This window comes from Ranitomeya imitator, chromosome 3 (assembly GCF_032444005.1).
Source record: "Ranitomeya imitator isolate aRanImi1 chromosome 3, aRanImi1.pri, whole genome shotgun sequence".
NCBI classification, from domain to species: Eukaryota; Metazoa; Chordata; class Amphibia; order Anura; family Dendrobatidae; genus Ranitomeya; species Ranitomeya imitator.
Genome location: NC_091284.1, coordinates 717,785,383 through 717,810,127, shown reverse-complemented (window position 1 = coordinate 717,810,127; position 24,745 = coordinate 717,785,383). Strand labels below are relative to the sequence as shown.

The 24,745-nt window shown below is 47.2% G+C and overlaps 1 protein-coding gene across 1 annotated transcript in view; it reads right to left on the bottom strand.

The window, feature by feature from the left end:
* The window catches only part of LOC138670923 (gametocyte-specific factor 1-like), a 130,917-nt gene that overhangs the window by 85,899 nt on the left and 20,273 nt on the right, over positions 1-24,745 (bottom strand). The window contains exons 4-5 of the mRNA XM_069758711.1: positions 6,862-6,959; positions 6,576-6,702 (exon numbers count right to left, since the gene is read on the bottom strand). Of these exons, the coding sequence (XP_069614812.1) occupies positions 6,576-6,702; positions 6,862-6,959 (225 nt within the window). The remainder of the gene's footprint in view (positions 1-6,575; positions 6,703-6,861; positions 6,960-24,745) is intronic.

The following is a 24,745-nucleotide window of genomic DNA, read 5'->3' as shown; positions in this document are numbered from 1 at the left end:
CGTTTTTTTCAGCCCGTAAATCGGACCTTTTTTTTCCTCTCAAGTGGAAATGAGCCCTTAGGCTTTTGTACTGGACTCTCTGGGTAATGGGGAGCGGTGGGGTGCGAGAGTGTTCGAGGGGAGGCCACAGAGCAGGAGGTTACAGTAGTCGAGGCGGGAGATGAGGGCATGGACTAGGGTTTTTGCAGATTCTTTGTTTAGGAATGTACGGATCCGTGAAATATTTTTGAGTTGAAAAGGGCTTGGATATGATGTGGTTTGAAGGAGATATCAGTGTCAAGTATTACCCCTAGACAGCGAGCTTGTGAGACTGGGGAGAGTGGGCAGCCGTTTACAGTAATGGATAGGTTCGTTGGGGGGGGGGGGGGGGGGGGTCACGTGAGATGGGGGAAAGATGATGAATTCTGTTTAGTCCATATTAAGTTTTAGAAATCTAGCGGAGAAGGATGAAATGGCGGACAGACCTTGAGGGATTCTGGTTCGTAGGGTGGTGATATCTGGTCCAGAGATGTACATTTGTGTGTCAGCATAGAGACGATACTGAAAACCGTGAGATTCTATGAGCTGTTTCAGGTCAAAAGTGTAAATGGAGAAGAGCAGGGGGCCCTAGAACTGAGCCTTGCGGGACTCCGACAGATAGGGGGTGAGGTGAGGAGGTGGTGTGTGAGTGGGAGACGCTGAATGTCCGGTCAGTTAGGTATGATGAGATCCAGGATAGGGCCAAGTCTGTGATGCCAAGGGATGAGAGGGTCTGAAATAATAGGGAATGGTCCACTGTGTCAAAAGCAGAGGACAGGTCCAGGAGGAGGAGGGTAGAGTAGTGTCGCTTGCTCTTGGCGGTTAATAGGTCATTGGTGACCTTAGTTAGGGCAGTTTCAGTGGAGTGGTGTGACCGGAAGCCTGATTGTAAGCGGTCAAAGAGGGAGCAGGAAGATAGATGGGAGGACAGTTCAAGATTGACGTGATCCAGTAGTTTTGAGGCATAGGGGTGAAGTGATATAGGGCGATAGCTCGATACAGAGGATGGGTCAAGAGAGGGCTTTTTGAGGATAGGTGTGATTGAGGCATGTTTAAAGCTTGAGTGGAAAACACCAGTTGTTAGTGATCGGTTGAAGAGATGGGTTAGGGTTGGGATGAAGTGGGAAGGGATCGGGTCAAGAGCACAGGTGGTGAGATGCGATCTTGAGAGTAGAGTGGAGAGTCGATCTTCTGTAATGGTGGAGAAGTTTGTTTTGGAGGTGTAGGGGTGGGTAGTTGGGAGGAAGGGACATGGGGGTTGTCGACTAAAACGGTCTCTGATGTTCTCAATATTCTGCTTGAAAAATGAGGCAAAGTCTTCAGCAGAGATAAGTGGGGAGGGAGGAGGTGCTGGGGGACGGAGGAGAGAGTTGAAGGTGTTGAATAACTGTTTAGGGTTGTGAGACAGGGAGGGTATGAGAAATGAGAAGTAGGTTTGTTTAGCTGTGGCGAGTGTGGTCTTGAAAGTAGTGAGGGACTGTTTGAATGGGATGAAGTGCTCGTTGGAGTGGGATCTTTTCCATCTCTGCTCAGCAGCCTTGGAAGCTCGCCTCAGTTCTTTGGTCAGGCTGCTGTGCCATGGCTGTGTTGATTTTGCGAGCTTTGGTATGTGTGAGAGGGGCAAGAGATTCCAGAGTTACAGCTATTGTGGTGTTATATAGAGCGGCAGCATCATCCGCATTCAGAGAGTGAATGTAGATCAAGGTGTTTAAGATTTCTGCGAGGGTGTGCAAGTTTGTGGGGTGGGGATTGTAGATAAGGAGTGGAGAGGGAAGAGAATGTGAGTAGATTGTGGTCAGAGAGTGGAAGAGGTGAGTTAGAGAGGTTAGATAGGGAGCAGAGGTGGGTGAAGATGAGGTCCAGTGTGTGACCATCTTTGTGAGTGGCTGCAGAAGACCATTGAATGAGGCCGAAGGAGGAAGTGAGATAGAAGTTTAGTGGCATCTGAGAGGGAAGTGTCAATGGGGATGTTGAAGTCACCCATGATGATAGTGGGGATGTCCACAGAAAGGAAATGAAGTAGACAAGGTGGTGGCTGGCCCTGGGGGGCAGTAAATGATAGCCAGTGCACCTCAAAGAACGGGAGGGTAACAGAGGGTGGGAGTGGGTGAAAGCTGTAATTTGACAGGAGAAAACCAACTCCTCCACCATGCTTGCTGCTGGGGCGGGGTGTGTGAGAAAGGTGGAAACCACCGTAAGAGTGCAGCAAGGGAGGCTGTGTCAGAAGGGGTGAGCCAGGTTTCGGTGATGGCGAGGAAGGAAAGTTTGTAATAAAAAGATCATGGATGTAGGAAAGCTTGTTGCAGACTGAACGAGCGTTGCATAGAGCTCCTGTTAGTGGGACTGGGGAAGTGGGGGCTGGGCAAATGGGTATAAGGTTAGAGAGGTTACGGAAATTTGTGATAGAGCGTGGATGGGAGGTAGAACTGACTGGGGATGTGGTGAGGAGGACAAGGATTTGGAGAGATCACCAGCAGTGAGAAGGGGCAGAGAAAGTGTTAGCAGGTGGGAGCAGGAGAGGGAATGAGGTGGCTGTCTGTGCTTGAAGCAAATAGATTAATAGCTGCACTCAAAATTAATCTGTGCTAGAGCAAGGAAATGTGCGATACATGAAATAGGAATAGCATAATGGCTTGTGAAATTTATGAAAAAACACATGAGATTCTTAGCACAAGATTTGGCCAAAACTTGTGAGCCCATCCACCAATCGTCAAGGTAATCTCAGAACGGATGGGTACCTGAGCTGACTGCCTAGTGTGAACACTTACCTATGGCTAATAACATGGTAAAGCCTGCTTTTATAGGAAGCTCAGAACCAACTGTGTCTGGATGTAATTAAAATCACAGCATGGTGAAGGGCATGGTTCAAGTCAGAAAAAATAGTACATAGTAAATATAGAAAAACTGACTGAACAGCAATCTAATCTGAACTGGTGCATAACCAAAAAAGTCATATAGCAAATAGATTAATGGCTGCACTCAAAATTAATCTGTGCTACAGCAAGGAAATGTGCGATACATGAAATGGGAATAGCATAATGGCTTGTGAAATATATGAAAAAAAACACATGAGATTCTTGGCACAAGATTTGACTTTTTTGGTTATGCACCAGTTCAGATTAGATTGCTGTTCAGTCAGTTTTTCTATATTTACTTTGTCTGTGCTTGAAGACAGAAGATTGTATGTTGAGGAACAGTTCTGAGGAGGAGGCGAGATGGATGGGGAGGATTGAGGAAGAGATGAACAGTACCTTACTAGGTGTAGGGATTAGGGGAGTTAGCAGAAAGAGAAGGATTATAGGGGTGAAAGTGAAAACAAACAAACATTGTTTACAGTGCCACGTTTTAACTGAAAAAAGGCCCAGCAAATGTTGGAAACTAAGGCCATGTTCACACAGTGCGTTTTTTACCGCGGAACCGCGGCGGTTTTGCCGCTGCGGTTCCGCAGCTGTTTTCCATGCAGGGTACAGTACACTGTACCCTATGGAAAACAGGACACACTGTGCACATGGTCCGGAAATTGTTAAAAAAAAGACGCGCTGAATAGCTCCCGGAAAAAAGAAGGAGCATGTCAATTCTTTTTCCGGAGCCGCAGCGGTTCTGCACCCATAGACCTCCATTGTGAGGTCCAAACCGCAGTAAAACCCGCAGATCAAAAATATATCTGCGGGTTTTACTGCGATTTGATGTGCAGAACCGCTGCAGCAGGAAGTGCGGGGAGCGGGCGGAAGTGCGTGGGCGGAGTGTGGCTGCCCCCCCGTGCTCCGATCCCGCCCCCCCGTGCTCCGATGCCCCCCCCCAGTGCTCCGATGCCCCCCCCCGTGCCCTAATCTCCCCCCCTTATACTCACCCGGCGTCCCGGTGTCCGTCCGGCCGTCTTCTCCCTGGGCGCCGCCATCTTGCAAAATGGCGGGCGCATGCGCAGTGCGCCCGCCGAATCTGCCGGCCGGCAGATTCGTTCCAAAGTGCATTTTGATCACTGAGATATAACCTATCTCAGTGATCAAAATAAAAAAATAGTAAATGACACCCCCCCCCCCTTTGTCACCCCCATAGGTAGGGACAATAAAAAAAATAAAGAATTTTTTTTTTTTTTTTTTCACTAAGGTTAGAATAGGGGTAGGGGTAGGGTTAGGGGTAGGGTTAGGGGTAGGGGTAGGGTTAGGGGTAGGGTTAGGGGTAGGGTTAGGGGTAGGGTTAGGGGTAGGGTTAGGGTATTTTCAGCCATTTTAACCCTAAAAAAATTCCTAGAAAACACACAGACTCTGGCTAGAAAACTGCATCAAAAAACGCATCAAAAAACGCATCAAAAAACGCATCAAAAAACGCATCAAAAAACGCATCAAAAAACGCATCAAAAAACGCATCAAAAACGGACCAAAAAAGGACCAAAAAAAGGACCTGCGTTTTCTGCCAAGAGCTGCAGTTTTTTAAAAAACAGTCAGGAAAAAAAAAGGATGGAAATCCTGAACGTGTGAACATACCCTAACACAAAAGGGATAAAACAATGTTAAATACAATTTTCATCCTTACAGCGGACATTTGATTCCGGTTTACTAAAGTCTCCAGGTAAGTGGCATCACAACAACCATACAGAAGTATTTAGGCTTTTTGGTAGAATGGAAGCCTATGGGAGCTGGAAGGTGCCGGATCCGGAAAATGTCAGATTCCAGCGCTGGATTCTATTTTTTTTTTTTTTTTACCTGAGCATGCTCCAATTTTTTTTTCTTAAGCCAATTATCTGGATATGCTAGTCGTATCTGTTGCAAAAAAAAAAAAAAAAAAAAAGGATCCGTCGCATCCGTTTTTTTTTTTTTATCAAGATTCGACTGATTGTGCCCGATGGCAAAAACCTGATGTGTGAAAGTAGCCTAAGGCTACTTTCACACTTCAGTCTTGACGGCCGTCACAATGCGTTTTGCGGAAAAAAAAACACGCATCCTGTAAAGTTGCCCGCAGGATGCGTTTTTTTTTTACACATAGACTTGTATTACCGACGCATCCCGACGTGTAGACACACGTTCCATGTCGTTCCCTGGATGCGTCGGTAATTGACAGCCCGTCGTCACAAAAAAGTTCCATGTAACGTTTTATCGTGCGACGCGTCCGCCATTTTCTACCGCGCATGCACGGCCGAAACAAGCCCCCTCCTCCCCAGAACTCATAATGGGCAGCGGATGCGTCTGAAAACTGCATCTGCTGCCCACATTGTGCACTATTTTGCACAACGTCCATCGGGCCGACGGTTTGCGACAGCCCCGTACCGACGGAAGTGTGAAAGTAGCCCAAGCCATTACACAGTATGGGCACATTTATAAGAGATTCTCAGCACAGGAACCTTTTTTTATTTTTTTAAATTTTTTTTAAAACATCCGATTGTAGAAATTATTCTAAAATCTATTGATTAAAATGAACTTTGTTCAAGGGAAAACCCTGAAGTCTACTATAAGCTTAGAGCATAACTAATGATATTGAAAAAAAGAAAAAAAAAAAAAAAAAAGAGAGCATGAACCGCATATCCCAAAATCATACGTTGATCTAAAGCCGCTAGGCAAAAATTAATATAACTGAATATGAGGTTTTCAGTTTAACATTCTGATCAGACTGTATGAAGCCCACTGCCCCTTCACGGCAAACCTCGTAGTGGGTCCTATCGCCCTAACGGAGCGGAGCCGTGCGGCACCCACCGCCACAGCGGCCATGCACCAGCAGGGCGGACGGCCTGTTGCCCCACAGCACCCATGCTGCAAGACTGAGTCCCCAAGACTCCAGACCACGCCGCCCCACCAGCACAAAGCCACAGCAACAATGGCCGCCACACAGCACCAACACCCACTACGAGGTTTGCCGTGACGGGGCAGTGGGCTTCATACAGTCTGATCAGAATGTTAAACTGAAAACCTCATATTCAGTTATATTAATTTTTGCCTAGCGGCTTTAGATCAACGTATGATTTTGGGATGTGCGGTTCATGCTTTTTTTTTTTTTTCTTTTTTGCATAACTAATGATATTGTCAAGGTGAAAATATATTTTCTTTATACTCTTTTGTACTTTTATGTATTCTTATGCTGTGAAACAATAAGTTTTTCCCCTTTATGCTTGCTAGTGCAAATTTAACTGTATTTAACATGGCTGCCAGTATTCACCTTTGCCCTAAATTCTGATTCTGCTAAAGAAGCAAGTTACACATTCCAGAAGCCAAGTATCATTTCTCTTGAAATGATACTTAAAGCGACGTGGAGAAGGGAAGATCCATCAGATGATGTCAGAGCCAACAAGAAAGACTGAATACTAGATACATTGCTTAAACCCTGCCTATCCCCGCCCTCTGCACACCTTCCCCCAATAGATCATATAATGTTGTGTATTAGAAAATAAAGTCAGTTGCTGTGACGTTGCTACACCTTGTAGACACACGTGCATGCAATGAGTTTGAACCAGCATTTTGTCCGACTCATTCTTCACTCCGGTACCAACGCTCTTATTCTGATTTGGAATGACTGGTGAAGGAAGGGTATTGTCGTGACGACCCCGACAATATGAATGCTTTACTTGCCAATGTCCTGTTCAATGCAGCCTTTGTCATCGCATCTGGAAATGTGGAAACTCAGCTGTCCTCTAGGTAACACATGACGGGCATTAAAAGGGCAGGTGACAAGCTGATTGGCAACGCCACCGTGATTCTAGAAGAAAACCTTTTGTTACATACTTACAAACCATAACGTACATAAAAGTAAACTAAAAGAAAAAAAAAAAAAAAAATAGCTGTGTGAAATGGGTCCACCTCCCAGGACTTCAGATGTCCAAGATACATTATTTTTGTGTCTCTAAAATACACTGACCTTCCTGCACTTTATCAGGTGATAAGGAAAACGACAAGCTCTTATTTGGTGATTGGAATCATACGGGCATTGCAGTAGTCTATCAGGATCCTGTGGGTCTACAGTATTAACAAAAAAAAAAAAAAAAGAAAGAAAGATGAGACATTGTTGACATCACTGATGTAATGTAGGCATGACTGCTAAACCAAGTGATTGGATGCAGAGGTCACATAAGCTGTAGTCATTACATTACTGCTGCAGCCTTTCAGTAAAAATAGGGGCAGCTACAGTAAGGATTTCTTAGGCTGTGTGCACACGATGAGGATGTAGTGCGGATCCACAGCAGATTTTTCTGCGCAGAAACGCTGCAGATCTGCACTGATTTACAGTACAAAGTAAATCAATGTAAAAAAAAAAAAAAAAAAGCTGTGCAGATGGTGCGGAAAAATCTGTGCGGAAATGCTGCGGATTTAACCCCTTTACCCCCAAGGGTGGTTTGCACGTTAAAGGGAAGGTGCAGTTTTCTTGTATTTTGTTTTTTGTGAAATTAAGCTTAAAATAGTAATTAAAATGTATTAATGCAATGTTTACACTGTTTGCAAACATTTCTATATGAAAAATATTATATATTTTTCTACAAATATACATATTTACCACTAGGGGGAGCATTTTCAGTTTTAGACCTCAAGCAGCTATAGTAAGATTTAGCAGCTATACTCTTTGCTGGAAAATAGGGGCAGTAACTGCTGACATCACCATTTCCCTCCCCCTTTGGGTGGTCTAATATCACTGGGGTAGAATGAAGAGCAGCATCACAGGGCAGCACCATTTTGTGTGTGATTGCCCTGTGACCTGCTATCACCAGCAGTTGCTGCATCAGAGGCACAGCTTGTTTACAGAGGAGCAGAACCCAGTGGACTCCGCAGCATTTTTTGTGAATAACATTCTTGCCATCCCCCTTCCCCCACCTTAATCCCTGTCCTGTCAGCTGCCCTGCTCTCTCTCTCCAGGTGTCACCTCCCTCTCTGCAGGCTGTGAGTGCAGCTTACTGGAGATCACAGGGACTGTGTGTGAGGGGGAGGGGGAGACTGCAGGAGAAGCACACAGGGCAGCATGTGAGGAGCAGAGGATGTGTGCCTGCTTGGAGTACAGAGGAGCAGTGAGGGCTTCTTCTGTCCTGCGATAGAGTGTAAGTGGAGCTCAGCAGATAGCACAGGGCTATAATAAAATGGCAGCTAGTCACACCTACAGCAGTGAGTTGTGCAGCCCACAGAGGCGTGCCCAGCTCACTGCTAATGCTGCTACAATGTTACACATAGGAGATAATAGACCGGCGCTGACTCTGTCCATGGGGTGCCGTAATCTGACACTGATAGTGCCCTGCTACTGCTGCAAAACCAAAATGTCAGCCCCCAGTGCATTCTTTAACCCCTTCCCGACCTTTGACGCCACGTAGGCGTCATGAAAGTCTGTGCCAATCCGACCCATGACGCCTATGTGGCGTCATGGAAAGATCGCATCCCTGCAGATCGGGTGAAAGGGTTAACTCCAATTTCACCCGATCTGCAGGGACAGGGGGAGTGGTAGTTTAGCCCAGGGGGGGTGGCTTCACCCCCCCTTGGCTACGATCGCTCTGATTGGCTGTTGAAAGTGAAACTGCCAATCAGAGCGATTTGTAATATTTCACCTATTAAAACTGGTGAAATATTAGAATCCAGCCATGGCCGATGCTGCAATATCATCGGCCATGGCTGGAAACACTTATGTGCCCCCACCCCACCGATCGCCCCCCAAGCCACCGATCTGCCCGGTACACTGCTCCGGCTCCCCTCCGTCCTGTGCTCCGCTCCCCCCGTGCTCCAATCACCCCTCCGTGCTCTGATCCAACCCCCCCGCGCTCCGATCCACCCCACCCCCCGTGCTCCGATCCAGCCCACCCCCCCCCCCCCCGCGCTCCGTTCCAAAGTGCATTTTGATCACTGAGATATAATCTATCACAGTGATCAAAATTAAAAAAAATAGTAAATGAGCCCCCTCGTTTGTCAGCCCCATAGGTAGGGACAATAAAAAAAATAAAGCATTTTTTATTTTTTTTTTCCACTAAGGTTAGAATAGGGTTAGGGTTAAGGTTTCGATATGTGCACACGTATTCTGGTCCTCTGTGGATTTTTCCGCTGCGGATTTCATAAATCCGCAGTGCTAAACCGCTGCGGATTTACCGCGGTTTTTCTGCACATTTCACTGCAGTTTTACAACTGCGATTTTCTATTGGAGCAGTTGTAAAACCTCTGCAGAATCCGCAGAAAGAAGTGACATGCTGCGGAATGTAAACCGCTGCGTTTCCGTGCAGTTTTTCTGCAGCATGTGTACAGCGATTTTTGTTTCCCATAGGTTTACATTGAACTGTAAACTCATGGGAAACTGCTGCGGATCTGCAACATTTTCTGCAGCGTGTGCACATGCCTTTAAGCTATGTGCACACGGTGCGGATTTGGCTGCGGATCCGCAGCGGATTGGCCGCTGCGGATTCGCAGCAGTGTTCCATCAGGTATACAGTACGAAGTAAACCTATGGAAAACCAAATCCGCTGTGCCCATGGTGCGGAAAATACAGCACGGAAACACTGCGTTGTATTTTCCGCAGCATGTCAATTCTTTGTGCGGATTCCGCAGCGTTTTACACCTGTTCCTCAATAGGAATCTGCAGGTGAAATCCGCACAAAAAACACTGGAAATCCGCGGTAAATCCGCAGGTAAAACGCAGTGCCTTTTACCCGCCGATTTTTCAAAAATGGTGCTGAAAAATCTCACACGAATCCGCAACGTGGGCACATAGCCTTAGGGTTAGGGTTGTGGTTAGGGTTGTGATTAGGGTTATGGCTACAGTTGGGATTAGGGTTAGGGGTGTGTTGGGGTTAGTGTTGGAGGTAGAATTGAGGGGTTTCCACTGTTTAGGCACATCAGGGGTCTCCAAACGCAACATGGCGCCACCATTGATTCCAGCCAATCTTGTATTCAAAAAGTCAAATGGTGCTCCCTCACTTCCGAGCTCCGACGTGCGCCCAAACAGTGGTTTACCCCCACATATGGGGTACCAGCATACTCAGGACAAACTGCGCAACAATTATTGGGGTCCAATTTCTCCTGTTACCCTTGTGAAAATAAAAAATGGCTTGCTAAAACATCATTGAGGGAAAAAAAATGATTTTTTATTTTCACGGCTCTGCGTTGTAAATGTCTGTGAAGCACTTGGGGGTTCAAAGTGCTCACCACATATCTAGATAAGTTCCTTGGGGGGTCTAGTTTCTAAAATGGGGTCACTTGTGGGGGTTTCTACTGTTTAGGCACATCAGTGGCTCTCCAAACGCAACGTGACACCCGCAGACCATTCCATCAAAGTCTGCATTTCAAAAGTCACTACTTCCCTTCTGAGCCCCGACGTATGCCCAAACAGTGGTTTACCCCCACACATGGGGCATCAGCGTACTCAGGAGAAACTGGACAACAACTTTTGTGGTCCAATTTCTCCTGTAACTCTTGGGAAAATAAAAAATTCTGGGTAAATAATTATTTTTGAGGAAAGAAAACGTATTTATTATTTTCACGGCTCTGCGTTATAAACTTCTGTGAAGCACTTGGGGGTTTAAAGTGCTCAATATGCATCTAGATAAGTTCCTTGGGGGGGTCTAGTTTCTAAAATGGGGTCACTTGTGGGGGAGCTCCAATGTTTAGGCACACAGGGGCTCTCCAAACGCGACATGGTGTCGGCTAACGATGGAGATAATTTTCCATTCAAAAAGTCAAATGGCGCTCCTTCCCTTCCGAGCCCTGCCGTGTGCCCAAACAGTGGTTTACCCCCACATATGAGGTATCGGCGTACTCTGGAGAAATTGCACAACAAATTTTAGGATCCATTTTATCCTATTGCCCATGTGAAAATGAAAAAATTGAGGCGAAAAGAAATTTTGTGTGAAAAAAACACCAAGGTTACTTACGGGTAGCCGGTTTTTCCGGAGCCCATGACGGCACACCTGAGAGAGGATCCGCCCAGCCAGGACAGGAACCCCTACTGAAAATAAAAGGGCGGTACCTCTCGGTCGCTTCAGTTGGTTTTCAGAGCATGAGAGGCCCCCCTGGTTAGTACACATGGCAATCCAACACCACATTATAATAACTAAAAGCACCCAAAACAATAGTGCACACCGAAAAGGTGATAAAAGGGGGGGAATATACGGGTGCCGTCATGGGCTCCGGAAAAACCGGCTACCCGTAAGTAACCTTGGTGTTTTCCCTTCCCCCATGACGGCACACCTGAGAGACTTTTGTAGAAAGAAAAAACCTTAGGGAGGGACCACCGCTTGAAGCACCCTTCTACCAAAGGTTAGGTCAGCAGAGGAGGAAAGGTCTAGCCGGTAGTGTTTGAAAAAAGTCGAGGGTGAGGACCAGGTAGCGGCCTTGCAAATTTGGTCAATTGATACCTCAGCCTTCTCTGCCCAGGAGGTAGCCATAGCTCTGGTGGAGTGAGCCTTGATGCCGTCAGGAACCGGAGTGCCACTTGCAGAATAGGATAGACTAATGGCCTCCCTGATCCATCTAGCAATGGTACTTTTAGCTACCCCACATCCCTTTTTATAACCCTGAAAGGCTACAAATAGGGTTTGATCTTTCCTCCACTGACTAGTCATGGTCATGTATTGTAACATGGATCTCCTCACATCTAACATATGGAACCTTTGTTCCCCCGGATTTTTAGGATTACTACAGAATGAAGGTAACAATCTCCTGACTCCTATGAAATTTTTGGACTACTTTGGGGAGATACGCTGGATCTGGTCTTAGGATTATCCTGTCATCAAGAATCTGAGTGTAAGGAGGGCATATCGATAGAGCTTGTAAATCACCTACCCTACGGGCCGATGTTAGGGCTACTAGTAGGACTGTTTTCAGGGTGAGTAATTTAGGTGATATGTCCTGCAAGGGCTCTCAAGGATTTTTGGTTAAAGCCTCCAATACTAGATTTAGATCCCAAGGGGGAATTTTGGGGATAATAACCGGTCTAGACCTGCCACAGGATTTTATAAATCGTGAAACCCACCTATTAGATGCTAGGTTGCAATTATATAGGGCCCCTAAGGCTGAAACTTGTACCTTAAGGGTGCTAGTTGCTAATCCTAATTGCAAACCTGTTTGTAGAAATTCTAGGATGGGACCCACTGGAGCTACATCCCCTAACGGTTCACCCAAGAAGTTTAAAAATTTCTTCCAGGTCCTACCGTAGATTCTGGATGTTATAGGCTTTCTGCTTTTTAACAAGGTGGAGATTAAGCCCGGAGAGAATCCTTGGCGACTTAGTAGTGCCCTCTCAAATTCCAGGCTGCCAGATGGAAGCCCTTCACCTGAGAGTGGGTCACTGGTCCCTGGGTTAACAGGTCCGGTACATCTGGCAGAATCCATGGGTCTGTTAACGACATCTGCCTTAGAAGGGAGAACCAAGGTCTTCTTGGCCAGAATGGAGCTATGAGTATTATTTCCGCTCGGTCTTCCCCGATTTTCCGGACTACTGCTGGAATCAACACTATCGGGGGAAATGCGTAAGCCAGAGAGAATTTCCACGGTATTAGTAGAGCATCTACCGCGAAAGGATGTTCCTTTGGGTTCAGTGAGCAGAATTTTTTCACTTTCTTGTTGTGTGAGGTAGCAAATAAGTCTATCTCTGGTGTACCCCAGGTCTGTATTTGTTGGAATACCCCGAGATTCAGGGACCATTCCCCTTGTCTCAGAATTCTGCGACTCAGAAAATCTGCTCGTGAGTTTTCTACACCTCTTATGTGTAGTGCTGTTAGGGAAGATAGGTGTTTTTCTGCCCAATGGAATAGTAAGTTTGACACCTTCATAAGGTTCCAAGACCTCGTCCCCCCCTGGTGATTGATGTAGGCCACTACTGTTCGATTGTCAGTCATGATTCGAGCATGGCGCCCCTGGAGTAGGGGAAAAAAAATGTTTCAAGGATTTTTCTACTGCCCATAGTTCTTTCACGTTTGAGCCAGAGCTCCTTTCTTGGGAGGACCAAGTTCCTTGAACTGAATGGGATCTCAAGTGAGCTCCCCAACCTGACCCGCTTGCATCGGTCGTGATGACGTCTTCGACCGGTTTCTGCCACTGGACTCCCATAGTGAGATGTTCCTTTATGGTCCACCAAACTAAGGAATCTCTTACATCCTGATGAAGACAGATTTCCTTCCAAACGCCCTTTTAACAGTCTTTGAGCTGACAGAACTTCCCACTGTAGTTGTCTCAGGTGGAATTGTGCCCACCCTACAGCCGGAATGCAAGATGTTAACGAGCCTAGTAGGGACATTGCTTTTCTCAGGGTCATCTCGGGTTGGTGTATTGCTGCAGTGGTCAAGTTGATTATTTTGGCTACTTTGTTCTCCGGAAGGAGGCAGAGTTGACGTTCTGAATCTAGTATTAAACCTAGGAAGGACTGTATCTTCACTGGGACCAACTTCGATTTGGGAACATTTATCATCCAACCCAGCTCTATTAGAGTTGCTATCACAACCGTTATCTGATGGGAGCAATCGGCCTCTGTCTTCCCTATCACCAGAAAATCGTCTAAGTATGGGACGATGACGACATTTCGGGAACGGAGGTATGACATTACCTCTGCCATCACCTTGGTAAAAACCCTGGGAGCTGTGGATAGGCCGAATGGAAGAGCTGTATATTGGTAATGTTTCACTTGGTCTTGTATGTAGAGTGCCACTCAAGTATCTCCAGTATCCGCGATGTATTGGAACATGATAATATGCGTCCTTCAAGTCTATTACTGCCATGAAGCAGTGAGGGAACAGAAGCTTTGTAGTTGTATTGATGGACTCCATCTTGAAGGAGTGGTTGTCTATCGAGTGGTTGAGTTTTCTTAGGTTGATTATGGTTCTCCAAGAGCCATCGGGTTTTTGTATCAGAAAGAGGGGGGAGTAAAACCCCCTTCCTACTTCCTGAACCGGGACTTCTTGCAAAACATTTTTTTGAATTAGACCAAGGACTTCTGTTTCTAGAACTAACTGTTCCTGCTGGACTTTCCTCCGAGGAGTCATTATAAAATTGTGACTGGGTGGACGGATAAATTTTATTTCTCTGATCGCCCATGACGGCACCACGGAGAGAGGGGATCCGCCCACCAAGGACAGGAAACCTACGGATAAAAAGGCGGTACCACTCTCCTGCATCAGTTGGTTTCCTGTCCTTGATGGGAGACCTACGGACTTACCAGTCGTCGTTGGAATTCCGGGGCCAACCAGTCCGATTCAGGCAGCTGGGGTCCCTCTGCCTCGGCTAGGGTGGTGACCCGAAGCGCCACCGCTGGGAGCCAGTGGGCCGACAGGGTGTGCGGGGGAGGTGACAAGGAGTTCGCGGTCACCTCCCCAGGTAAGACGCAGCAGCGGCAACATCCAGGGGGGTCCCTCTGTGGTTGCGGGAGGTGCGGCGTGGCCCTCCCCTAGCACACGTCAGCCTGCACACTGCACGCCATCGGGTATGCAGAGCCACGCAGTAGGGTCTGCATAGGACCGGGGGTGCCGGTCAGCAGCGCCATATCTGCACTCCGGGCGGCCATCTTGTGAGTAGGGCGCTTGCCCGGAGTTGCGCTGGTCTCGCGAGACGCTGGGCTTGGATCTGCGCAGGCGTCGGCGTTCCTCGCCGTCGGCTGAGCGCTACTGCGCAGGCGTTGCCGATAGGTCACTTGGGCGTTCCAAAGGCGCCGCAGAAGCGTCTGCGCAGGCGTCGCCAAAAGATAGGTTGCTTGGGCGTTCCAAAGGCGCCGCAGAAGCGTCTGCGCAGGCGTCGCCAAAAGATAGGTTGCTTGGGCGTTCCAAAGGCGGCGCAGAAGCGTCTGCGCAGGCGTCGCCAAAAGATAGGTTGCTTGGGCGTTCCAAAGGCGGCGCAGAAGCATCTGCGCAGGCGTCGCCAAAAGATAGGTCGCTTGGGCGTTCCAAAGGCAGAAGCGTCTGCGCAGGCGCTCCTCGCCGTCGGCCAAGCGCTACTGCGCAGGCGCCGGAAGAAAAGCGGCGGGAGCTTTAAAATTGGGGATTTACTTCCTCTCAGCGGCTCTGCAGTTTATCAGCAAGAGCCTTAGGAGCTACTAATCGTCGCAGCATCAGGCGCAGCCAGCGTTATTGGCAGCAGACCAGCAGCAGTATGAGCGACCCGGCGTCTCCCCTGCCTGGATCACCTCCACCTACAGCATCGCCTCAGCAGCAGCAAAAAAGGAGACAGCAGAAAAGTTACCAGGACACCGGCAAAGAACGCCAAAGGTCTCAACACAGCAAAGAGTCCAGCACGGCGTCGGGGAAAAAGCCAGAGGCGGAGAATCCCCAACCGGTATTTATGGGTCCTGGAGGTGGTAAGTTGATCTTCGTGAAAGTTAGAGACAGTAAGATTATTATTTGTCTCTTTTAGGGGAGGAAAAGCGTAGGTAAAACAAAGCACAAAGCCTGTGCCATCTGTAAAGAGGATCTTCCACCCGCATGGGAGAAGCAGCTATGCAATTCCTGCATACAGCAAACAGTATCTGAAAGCCTGCCCGGGTTTGCAACAGATCTTAAAAACCTGATTAAAGAACAGGTGGAAGACACCTTTAGATCCCTAAAAAGAGGAAAAAAACGGAGAAGGACCAGACACAGGTCCCCGTCCCCAGTCTCTAAATCTGACAGCGATAGTGCGAGTTCAGCATCCTCCGACTCCTCCTCCTCATCATCCACTTCTTCCTCAGGAGGTCACAATTGTTTCCCGCTAGAGGACACTGATGGCCTCATAAAGGCAGTGAGGAGTACTATGGGACTAGTAGACTCCCACCCCAAAAAGTCAGCACAAGACATCATGTTTGGGGGATTAGAACAAAAAAAGAGAAGAGCTTTTCCGCTTAACGAAACAATTGCAGCGTTAATTAAAAAGGAATGGAAAAAACCCATGAAAAAGACTCTCCTAACCCCGAAAAGGAAATACCCCTTCGAGGATGAATCCTGTTCCTTTTGGGAAAAAGCCCCCAAGTTAGATGTAGCAATAGCCAAAGCATCAAAGAAATTCGCTCTCCCGTTTGAGGACATGGGGGTCCTAAAAGACCGACGCCTTCCTCAAGGGCTCTTGGGAGTCAGCGGGAGGAGGCCTGAAACCAGCAGTGGCAGCAGCTTGCACATCCCGCTCCCTAATGATCTGGTTAAATCAACTAGAGGGTCAATTAAAAGGGAAAACCTCCCGAGACTCGATGCTGAAAACATTACCTGTAATAAGGGGAGCGGCGGCTTTTCTGGCTGACGCCTCAGCAGACTATCAGGTTAGCCGCCAGGTCAGCAGTGTTCGCTAATGCGGCCAGGCGTGCCCTCTGGCTTAAAAATTGGCCTGGCGATCTGCAAACAAAAACAAAACTATGTACTATCCCCTGCGAAGGGGAGTTTTTGTTCGGTTCCACATTAGATGACATCCTGGAAAAAGCCGGGGACAAGAAAAAGTCCTTTCCCTCCCTTGGTCTCCCCTCTTACCGGAAGCCCTTTCGGAACAAGAGGTTTTTCCGCAAGAACCCTGGAAGAGGCCAGGGAAAGTGGGAGGATAAGAGGAACAAAAACAAGGGGTTCATCTTTAACAAAATCCCCAGTGATAACAAGAAACCTTCTCAATGAAGGTTCGCCCCAGGTGGGAGGGAGGTTATCTCTCTTTCTTCCAGCCTGGAAAAAGATTACCTCCAGTCAATGGATTCTGAACATTATAGAATCAGGCCTGAGGCTGACATTCAAAAGATGCCCCCGTCCCTCTTTTATGATGACATCCATAAGATCTTCGGCAGAAGAACAGCTGGCTCTGGAAAACGAGGTCATCGAGTTAGTAAAAAAGGGTGTACTCCTGGAGGTTCCCCCACAAGAAAGAGGGCAAGGGTACTATTCCCCTCTATTCATGAGGAAGAAACCAGACGGTTCCTTCAGGACTATTATAAATCTAAAGAAATTAAACGATTTCCTGGAGGTTCAAGCATTCAAGATGGAAACGATAAAGTCATCTATCAAGATGTTGTTTCCCCAATGCTTCATGGTGGTCCTGGACTTAAAGGACGCATATTATCACGTCCCAATACACAAGGATCACCAGAGATTCCTCAGGATGGCAGTTCACATCAGGGGAGTCCTAAAACACTTCCAGTTTTCAGCTCTACCATTTGGTCTTGCCATAGCTCCGAGAGTTTTCACAAAGCTGATAGCGGAGGTAATGGCTCACCTCAGAGAAGAAAATACCCTAATCGTTCCATATCTGGACGATTTCTTGGTGATAGGCTCCTCCCCGCAACATTGCGAGGATCAACTGGCAATTGTGATGCATTCTCTGAAGGAATTGGGCTGGCTAATAAACATGGGAAAGTCCAGACTAATGCCTTCTCAGGTCCAGGAGTACCTGGGTCTCACTCTAGACTCCAAAAAGATGGAATGTCGTCTCCCAGAGTACAAGATACAAAAACTAAAAAGTTTAGTATCGAGAACCCAATCTCTCCCCTCCATAACACTCCGTCAGGCCATGTCCCTCTTAGGCTCTATGACCTCTTGCATCCCTGCAGTCCAGTGGGCCCAATTACATTCAAGAGAACTTCAATGGCAGATATTGTCGGAGCAAATCCATCTAGGAGAGAATTTAGGATGGCAGTTATCTCTATCTCCTCGCACAAATCACTCTCTGACATGGTGGAGATCGCAGAAAAATCTTTCCCAGGGAGTCCCGTGGGTAATTCAGATCTCGAAAGTCCTGACTACGGATGCAAGCCCTTCAGGGTGGGGGGCTCATCTGGGCGACCTAGTAACCCAGGGCACTTGGTCTCCATCCACAGTCAACAAATCCTCCAACATGAAGGAGCTCCTTGCAGTAAAATTTGCCCTTCAGGAATTCTTGGGGGTCCTTCACTCTCACCATGTAAGAGTAATGTCGGACAATCGGGTGGTAGTATCTTACCTAAATCACCAGGGGGGCACCCGTTCCAAAAATCTAATGGAGGTGACCAATTCAATCCTGCAAATAGCCGAGAGCAACCTCTTATCCCTAACAAGCTTACACATAAGGGGAGTGGACAACTACAAAGCAGACTTCCTCAGCCGGTCCAGTCTAAAACAGGGGGAATGGGAACTAAATCAGGCGATATTCACCCAGATCACAGAAAGATGGGGCGTTCCCAAAATAGATCTCTTTGCGAGTCATCTAAACAAAAAAGTAACCTCCTTTTGCTCCCCATCTCCCCTGGGGAACCCAGTAGCTGTGGACGCCTTCCTGATATCTTGGGGTCACCATCTGGTCTATGCCTTTCCTCCTCTTATTCTGATTCCAGCAGTGCTGAGGAAGATTCGGGAGGACGGGGCGCTGGTCATCTTAATTGCCCCGTTCTGGCCGAAGAGGCCTTGGTTCTCATGGATGAGGAAGTTATCAATATCAGACCCTTGGGTATTACCAGACCTCCAAGATCTGTTGTCACAGGGCCCAGTCTGTCATCCGCAGGTCAAGAACTTGCACTTGACAGCTTGGCTCTTGAAAGGAAATTACTAGAAAGCAGGGGGTTCTCTCCGGGCTTGATCTCAACTCTGTTACAAAGTAGGAAGCCTGTTACAACAAGACAGTATGGCAAGATATGGAAAAAGTGTCTGTCATCATCAGGTGCAAAAATAGGGAAAGAAATTCCCCTTAATTCCATATTAGAGTTCCTACAAAACGGGTTGGAGATGGGTTTAGCCACTAACACCCTAAAAGTTCACGTGGCAGCTTTGGGAGCCCTATTCAATTTTGATTTAGCCTCAAATAGGTGGGTCGCTAGATTCATCAGGGCGGCAGGAAGATCAAGGCCTCTTCCAGTAAAAGTTGTTCCTCAATGGGACTTAAACTTGGTCCTTAAAGCCCTGACTAATTCTCCATTTGAGCCATTACACGAGTCTACAATAAAAAAATCTATCCCTCAAAACAGCTCTATTAGTCGCCCTCACTTCGGCCCGCAGGGTTAGCGATTTACAGGCTCTCTCAGCTAACCCTCCCTACACACAATTCCTAGAGGATAGGGTCATTTTAAAAACAGACCCAGCATATCTCCCAAAAGTGGCTTCAAAATTTCACAGGTCTCAAGAGATCTCTCCCCTCCTTCTGTCCCAATCCTAAAAATAAGGAGGAACAAACATTACATACACTAGATGTAAGAAGATGTCTCTTACACTACCTAGAAGTCACTAGAGAGAGTAGGGAGGATTCCTCTCTGTTTGGGTGTTTTCAGGGTCCCCGGAAGGGGAAAAAAGCATCTAAAGCCACCATAGCAAGATGGATCACAGACGCCATCAGTCTATCATACTCAGCAAGTGGGATGTCCGTTCCCGGGGAGGTTAAGGCTCACTCAACAAGAGCAGTAGCGACTTCCTGGGCGGAGAAGACCGGAGCTTCCATAGACCAGATATGTAGAGCTGCTACCTGGTCCTCACCATCCACATTCTATAGGCACTATAGATTGGACCTAATCTCCTCTTCAGACCTTACTTTCGGTAAAAGGGTTCTGGAGGCGGTGGTCCCTCCCTGAATGCACTATCTATGCAATTCTCTCCGTGGTGCCGTCATGGGCGATCAGAGAAAAATATAGTTCTTACCGATAACGGTATTTCTCTGAGCCCATGACGGCACCCGTACATTCCCTCCCTTCACTTGTGGGTGCGCACATCAAAATAGTGCCATAGTCTACTCATAGTGTTAATAGTCACGCGGTATCTAGTTATGATAAACAGTTAAAATTTAACAAATGTTTAGTAGTCTCCCATCGTTCTCTATGTAAAACAACTGATGCAAGAGAGTGGTACCGCCTTTTTATCCGTAGGTTTCCTGTCCTTGGTGGGCGGATCCCCTCTCTCCGTGGTGCCGTCATGGGCTCAGAGAAATACCGTTATCGGTAAGAACTATATTTTTTTAGGCCGTCTTTTATAATATTCAGAACCCAGGTGCTCGGGGCGATGTTTATCCAGGCTGGATAGAAGAGGGAGAGTCTTCCTCCAACCTCTGATGTAATGTCATTGGGGGGACTTTTTTGCTGAGGTAGAGGGCCCTTTGAACATATAGCCCGTTCTCCTTTTATCTTTGAAATCCCAATTTCTCCCATCTCCCGGAGGTCGGCCTCTGTTAAATCTCCTCCGAAAAAAGGTTTTTTAGGATCTTTAGGGAAGGTTGGAAAGGCTTTCTTTTTGTCTCCTGCCTGTTCCAATATCTCTTCTAACTTCTTCCCAAAGAGGAGTTGACCGTCACATGGGATGGAGCAAAGCTTATGTTTTGATGGCAAATCTCCCGGACACCCTTTAAGCCATAAGGCCCTCCTGGCCGCGTTGGACAGGCCAGCTGCCCTAGCCGTTAATTTCGCAGAATCCACGGAAGAATCTGCCAAGAAGGCTGCTGCCCCTTGAACTAGGGATATGTTTGCCAGAATATCATTCCTAGGAACTTTATTTCTTAGCTGGTCTTCAATTTGCTGTAACCAGACCATAAGGGCGCGAGCTGTACACGTTCCAGCTATAGCTGGTTTCAAGCCCCCTGCCGCGGCCCAGATGTGTTTCAAGAAGCTATCCGTTTTCTTGTCTAGTGGATCTTTTAGGACCCCTGAATCTTCCAACGGAAGGGATGACTTTTTCAAAGATTTGGCTACCGCACCGTCAATCTTAGGGATTTTTTCCCAGGATTCAGAATCTTTTTCTTCAAAGGGATATCTCCTTTTTGATGAAGAAGGTAGGGTACCCATTTTTTCGGGTTTCTTCCATTCTTTTTCGATCAATGCTTTGATTTTTGCATTGACCGGAAATGTTCGTTTTCTTTTCTCTTCTAGACCGCTAAACATGACATCCTCAATTGATCAAGGCGTCTTTTCCTCTTTAAGACCCATAGCAGTCCTGACCGCTTTAACTAATTTTTCTACATCCTCAGTCGGGAAACATGGACGCCCCCCCGTATCACTATCTGAGGAGGAATCTGAGGACTGGATAGAGGCGGAAGAGGTAGAGGGAGACTGGAATGATTTCTGAGAGGCCTCCGAATCCGTAGGCACCTTACGGCTTTTCCTCCCCGCTTTTTTGAGGGCCAGTTTTAGGGAGTCTTTTATCTCTGCCTGAATTATGGTTTTAAGGCTAGAGGCAAAATTAGGGGTCTCTTCCTGAATAGTTCTATTAATGCAGTCAGCGCAGAGGTCTTTCTGCCACTGAACTGCAAGCGGAACTTTACAAAGGGCACATTCATGGTTCTTTGTTTTGCCGCTAGATTTCCTCGACCCCTAGTGATCAAACAGAAAAAATGGACCCTGTTACCATAAGGTCGACATTCACGTAGATCACTCACCACCGCCGACAGTCAAGGGTACCGATTTTGGAGGCTGGACAGATGCACGTGTAGTGTCCTTCCTGGACGCTGAAGAATCTTGCCGAACAGGACGGCTGCCACTTCTACCACTTGAGCGACTGCTCCTGTGCTGGTGGCTCGGCAAAGCATCTGATGAGAGCTCCTGGCGCTGCTGCTGTGATGGCGGCGGCTGCTGCTGCTGCTCCTGTTGTCCTACTTCCATATTGAAGTTTATGGACATGAGCGCGTCTTCTGTGGTCAGGCACCCTTTTATGGGGGACCACTACACTCCCCGCCTCCTCCGGTGCCCAATAGTGGCCCCTCCCCTCCTCTGCCGCGCCGCCGGAGACCTTATTCCACCGGCCGGCGTTTCTTCATGGGCGCCGCCATCTTGGATCCGGCGCCCGCCCCCGACGTCACACGGGCACGCCCATTCCCAGCGTGCCTTGCGCGTGACGTCAGACGGGCGACCCGGAAGCGGCCACCGCACCTGGATGCCGGCAGAGGGAGGAGGGCGGCGTGGCAGCCACGGAAGGACCCAGGATATCCGACCGTGCTGCAACAACGCCCGCTCGGACGCAGAGACCCGGGGGACCTGCGGACGGCGCATCCAGACTCCCGAACCCGACGCACAGGCGCTGCCTGTTTCTTCCACGCCGGGACGGGACCTGGGTAAGTGGAATCACCGCCGTGTTCAGCACGAGGGTCCCTGTCAGGACAGGAAACCCAACTGAAGCGACCGAGAGGTACCGCCCTTTTATTTTCAGTAGGGGTTCCTGTCCTGGCTGGGCGGATCCTCTCTCAGGTGTGCCGTCATGGGGGAAGGGAAAAAGTACTTTTTCATTTTACAGATCAATTTGTGAAGCACCTGAGGGTTTAAAGTGCTCACTAGGCATCTAGATAAGTTCCTTGGGGGGTCTAGTTTCCAAAATGGGGTCACTTGTGGGGGAGCGCCAATGTTTAGGCACACAGGGGCTCTCCAAACGCGACATGGTGTCCGCTAACGATGGAGATAATTTTCCATTCAAAAAGTCAAATGGCGCTCCTTCCCTTCCGAGCCCTGCCGTGCGCCCAAACAGTGGTTTACCCCTACATATGAGGTATCAGCGTACTCAGGACAAATTGGACAACAACTTTCGTGGTTCAGTTTCTCCTTTTACCATTGGGAAAATAAAAAAAATGTTGCTAAAAGATAATTTTTGTGACTAAAAAGTTAAATGTTCATTTTTTCCTTCCATGTTGCTTCTGCTGCTGTGAAGCACCTGAAGGGTTAATAAACTTCTTGAATGTGGTTTTGTGCACCTTGAGGGGTGCAGTTTTTAGAAATTGTGCTGATGTAAAGTATACATGTGGGAAATGTTATTTATTAACTATTTTGTGTCACAACTCTGGTTTAACAGAATAAAAATTCAAATTGTGAAATTTTCAAAATTTTCGCCAAATTTCCATTTTTATCACAAATAAACGCATAATTTATTGACCTAAATTTACCACTAACATGAAGCCCAATATGTCACGAAAAAACAATCTCAGAACCGCTAGGATCCGTTGAAGCGTTCCTGAGTTATTACCTCATAAAGGGACACTGGTCAGAATTGCAAAAAACGGCCAGGTCATTAAGGTCAAAATAGGCTGGGTCATGAAGGGGTTAAAAACAGCACCCTTGGGCTGTCAGGTAGTTTATTAACCCTTCAGGTGATTTTCAGTAATTAATGCAAAGTGACATGACAGGAATGAAAAAGCTGATTTCTACCACCTAAATGTCGCTAACGTCTTAACAGGTTACAACAGCCGGCAGACTAAGGACGTTATTTGGTCGTGAATTGCCATGGCAAATATCAGGACCACACAATCATGATCTCAGGGTGACGATAGGGATAAAGAGGGAGCCCCTGCACTCCTGTTAACCATTTATATGATAGTCACTATTGACAGCAGCATCTAAGGGGTTAAACCGATATGGACGGTGCCAACAATGATCGTGGCTGATGCAGCAAGATGTCAGCTATAGTGTTCAGAAGACAGCTGCTGGATTGTCACCTGTATGTGGATGCTATTTTGTTATATCTCAGGTCAGTAAAAAGACATTTTGGTGGTCATTAAGGGGTTAAAGTCATCCAGGTTCCTCTGGAAGAGAACAAGTCAGATGCACCCTTGTAGTCACAGGCCATGTGCACACGTTCAGTATTTTTTCGCTATAAAAACACGAAAAAAACGCTTACATATGCCTCCTATTAATTACAGTGTATTCCGCATTTCTAGTGCAAATGTTGCTTTTTTTTCCCGCGGGAAAAAAAAAAAAAAAAAAAAAAAAAAAAAAAAAAAAAAAAAAAAAAAATCGCATTGCGGGAAAAAAAGCAACATGTTCATTAAAAATGCGGAATTGCGGGGATTCCGCTAACCTAGGAGGGCCTTGATCTTCTTACTTTCCGCATGGGGCTGTGCACGCCATGCGGGAAGTAAGCAGATTATGTGCGGTTGGTACACAGGGTGGAGGAGAGGAGACTCTCCTCCACGGACTGGGCGCCATACAATTAGTAAAAAAAAAAAAAAAAAAATTAAAAAAAAATTTAAAAAATAGTCATATACTTACCCTCTGATGGCCCCGGTGTCTTCCCGCCTCTCAGCGGTGCATGCTGCCGCTTCTGTTCCTATAGATGGTCTGTGTGAAGGACCTGCTATGACGTCGTGGTCCTGAGATTGGTCACGTGAACGCGATGTCATGGAAGGTCCGGCACACACACACACACACACACACACACACACACACACACCATCTATAGGAATGGACGCCGCTGAGGAGATCGGCTGTCTGCAGGGTGAGTATAACCATTTTTTTTTTTTTATTATTTTTAAACAGTCTATCTTTTACTATTGATGCTGATTTCTTGCAGAAAATTTCCGGTTTTCTTCAGGAAATTTCTGCAAGAAATCCTGACGTGTGCACATACCCACAGAGCAGAAAGGAGATAACCTGAAGGGATGATGACATAGGAACAATTTGTTGGATTAAAAAAAAAAACCTTCCAGATAAGCATGCAGATAAGATATGCAACAAGGTAGGTTTATGCACACCAATTCTGAATGACCTGATCAGAGGCCCAAAGCCATCACAACCGTGGCAAGGCCAAGCTTTTATACTGAGTGACTGAATAAGGGTGGGAAAGAGGGATCATGGGAAAGCCAGCACATCAGAGGAAGAGACGCAGGATCTAGACATGAGCTCTGGAACATTGTGGTTCAGTCTGAATGCTATCAAATTAATGTCCAGTGTGTCTCACTGAAAACAAATCTAGCTATAGACCTCTACATGAAGGTACCACTCTCCGAGTGAGAACCCTTTCCAGCTTAGAAAGTGGCTTAATTATATAACTCCCGGTATGTTGACAGCTGAAATAAAAGGGATTAGACCTACCGGTAATTAGGTTTCCACGAGTCCATCATGACAGCACCATGGAGGACATCCTCCTCCTTGCAGGGACAGGAAGCACAAGAGGTTAAAAGATCACTCCCCACCCTCATTCCCTCTTAAC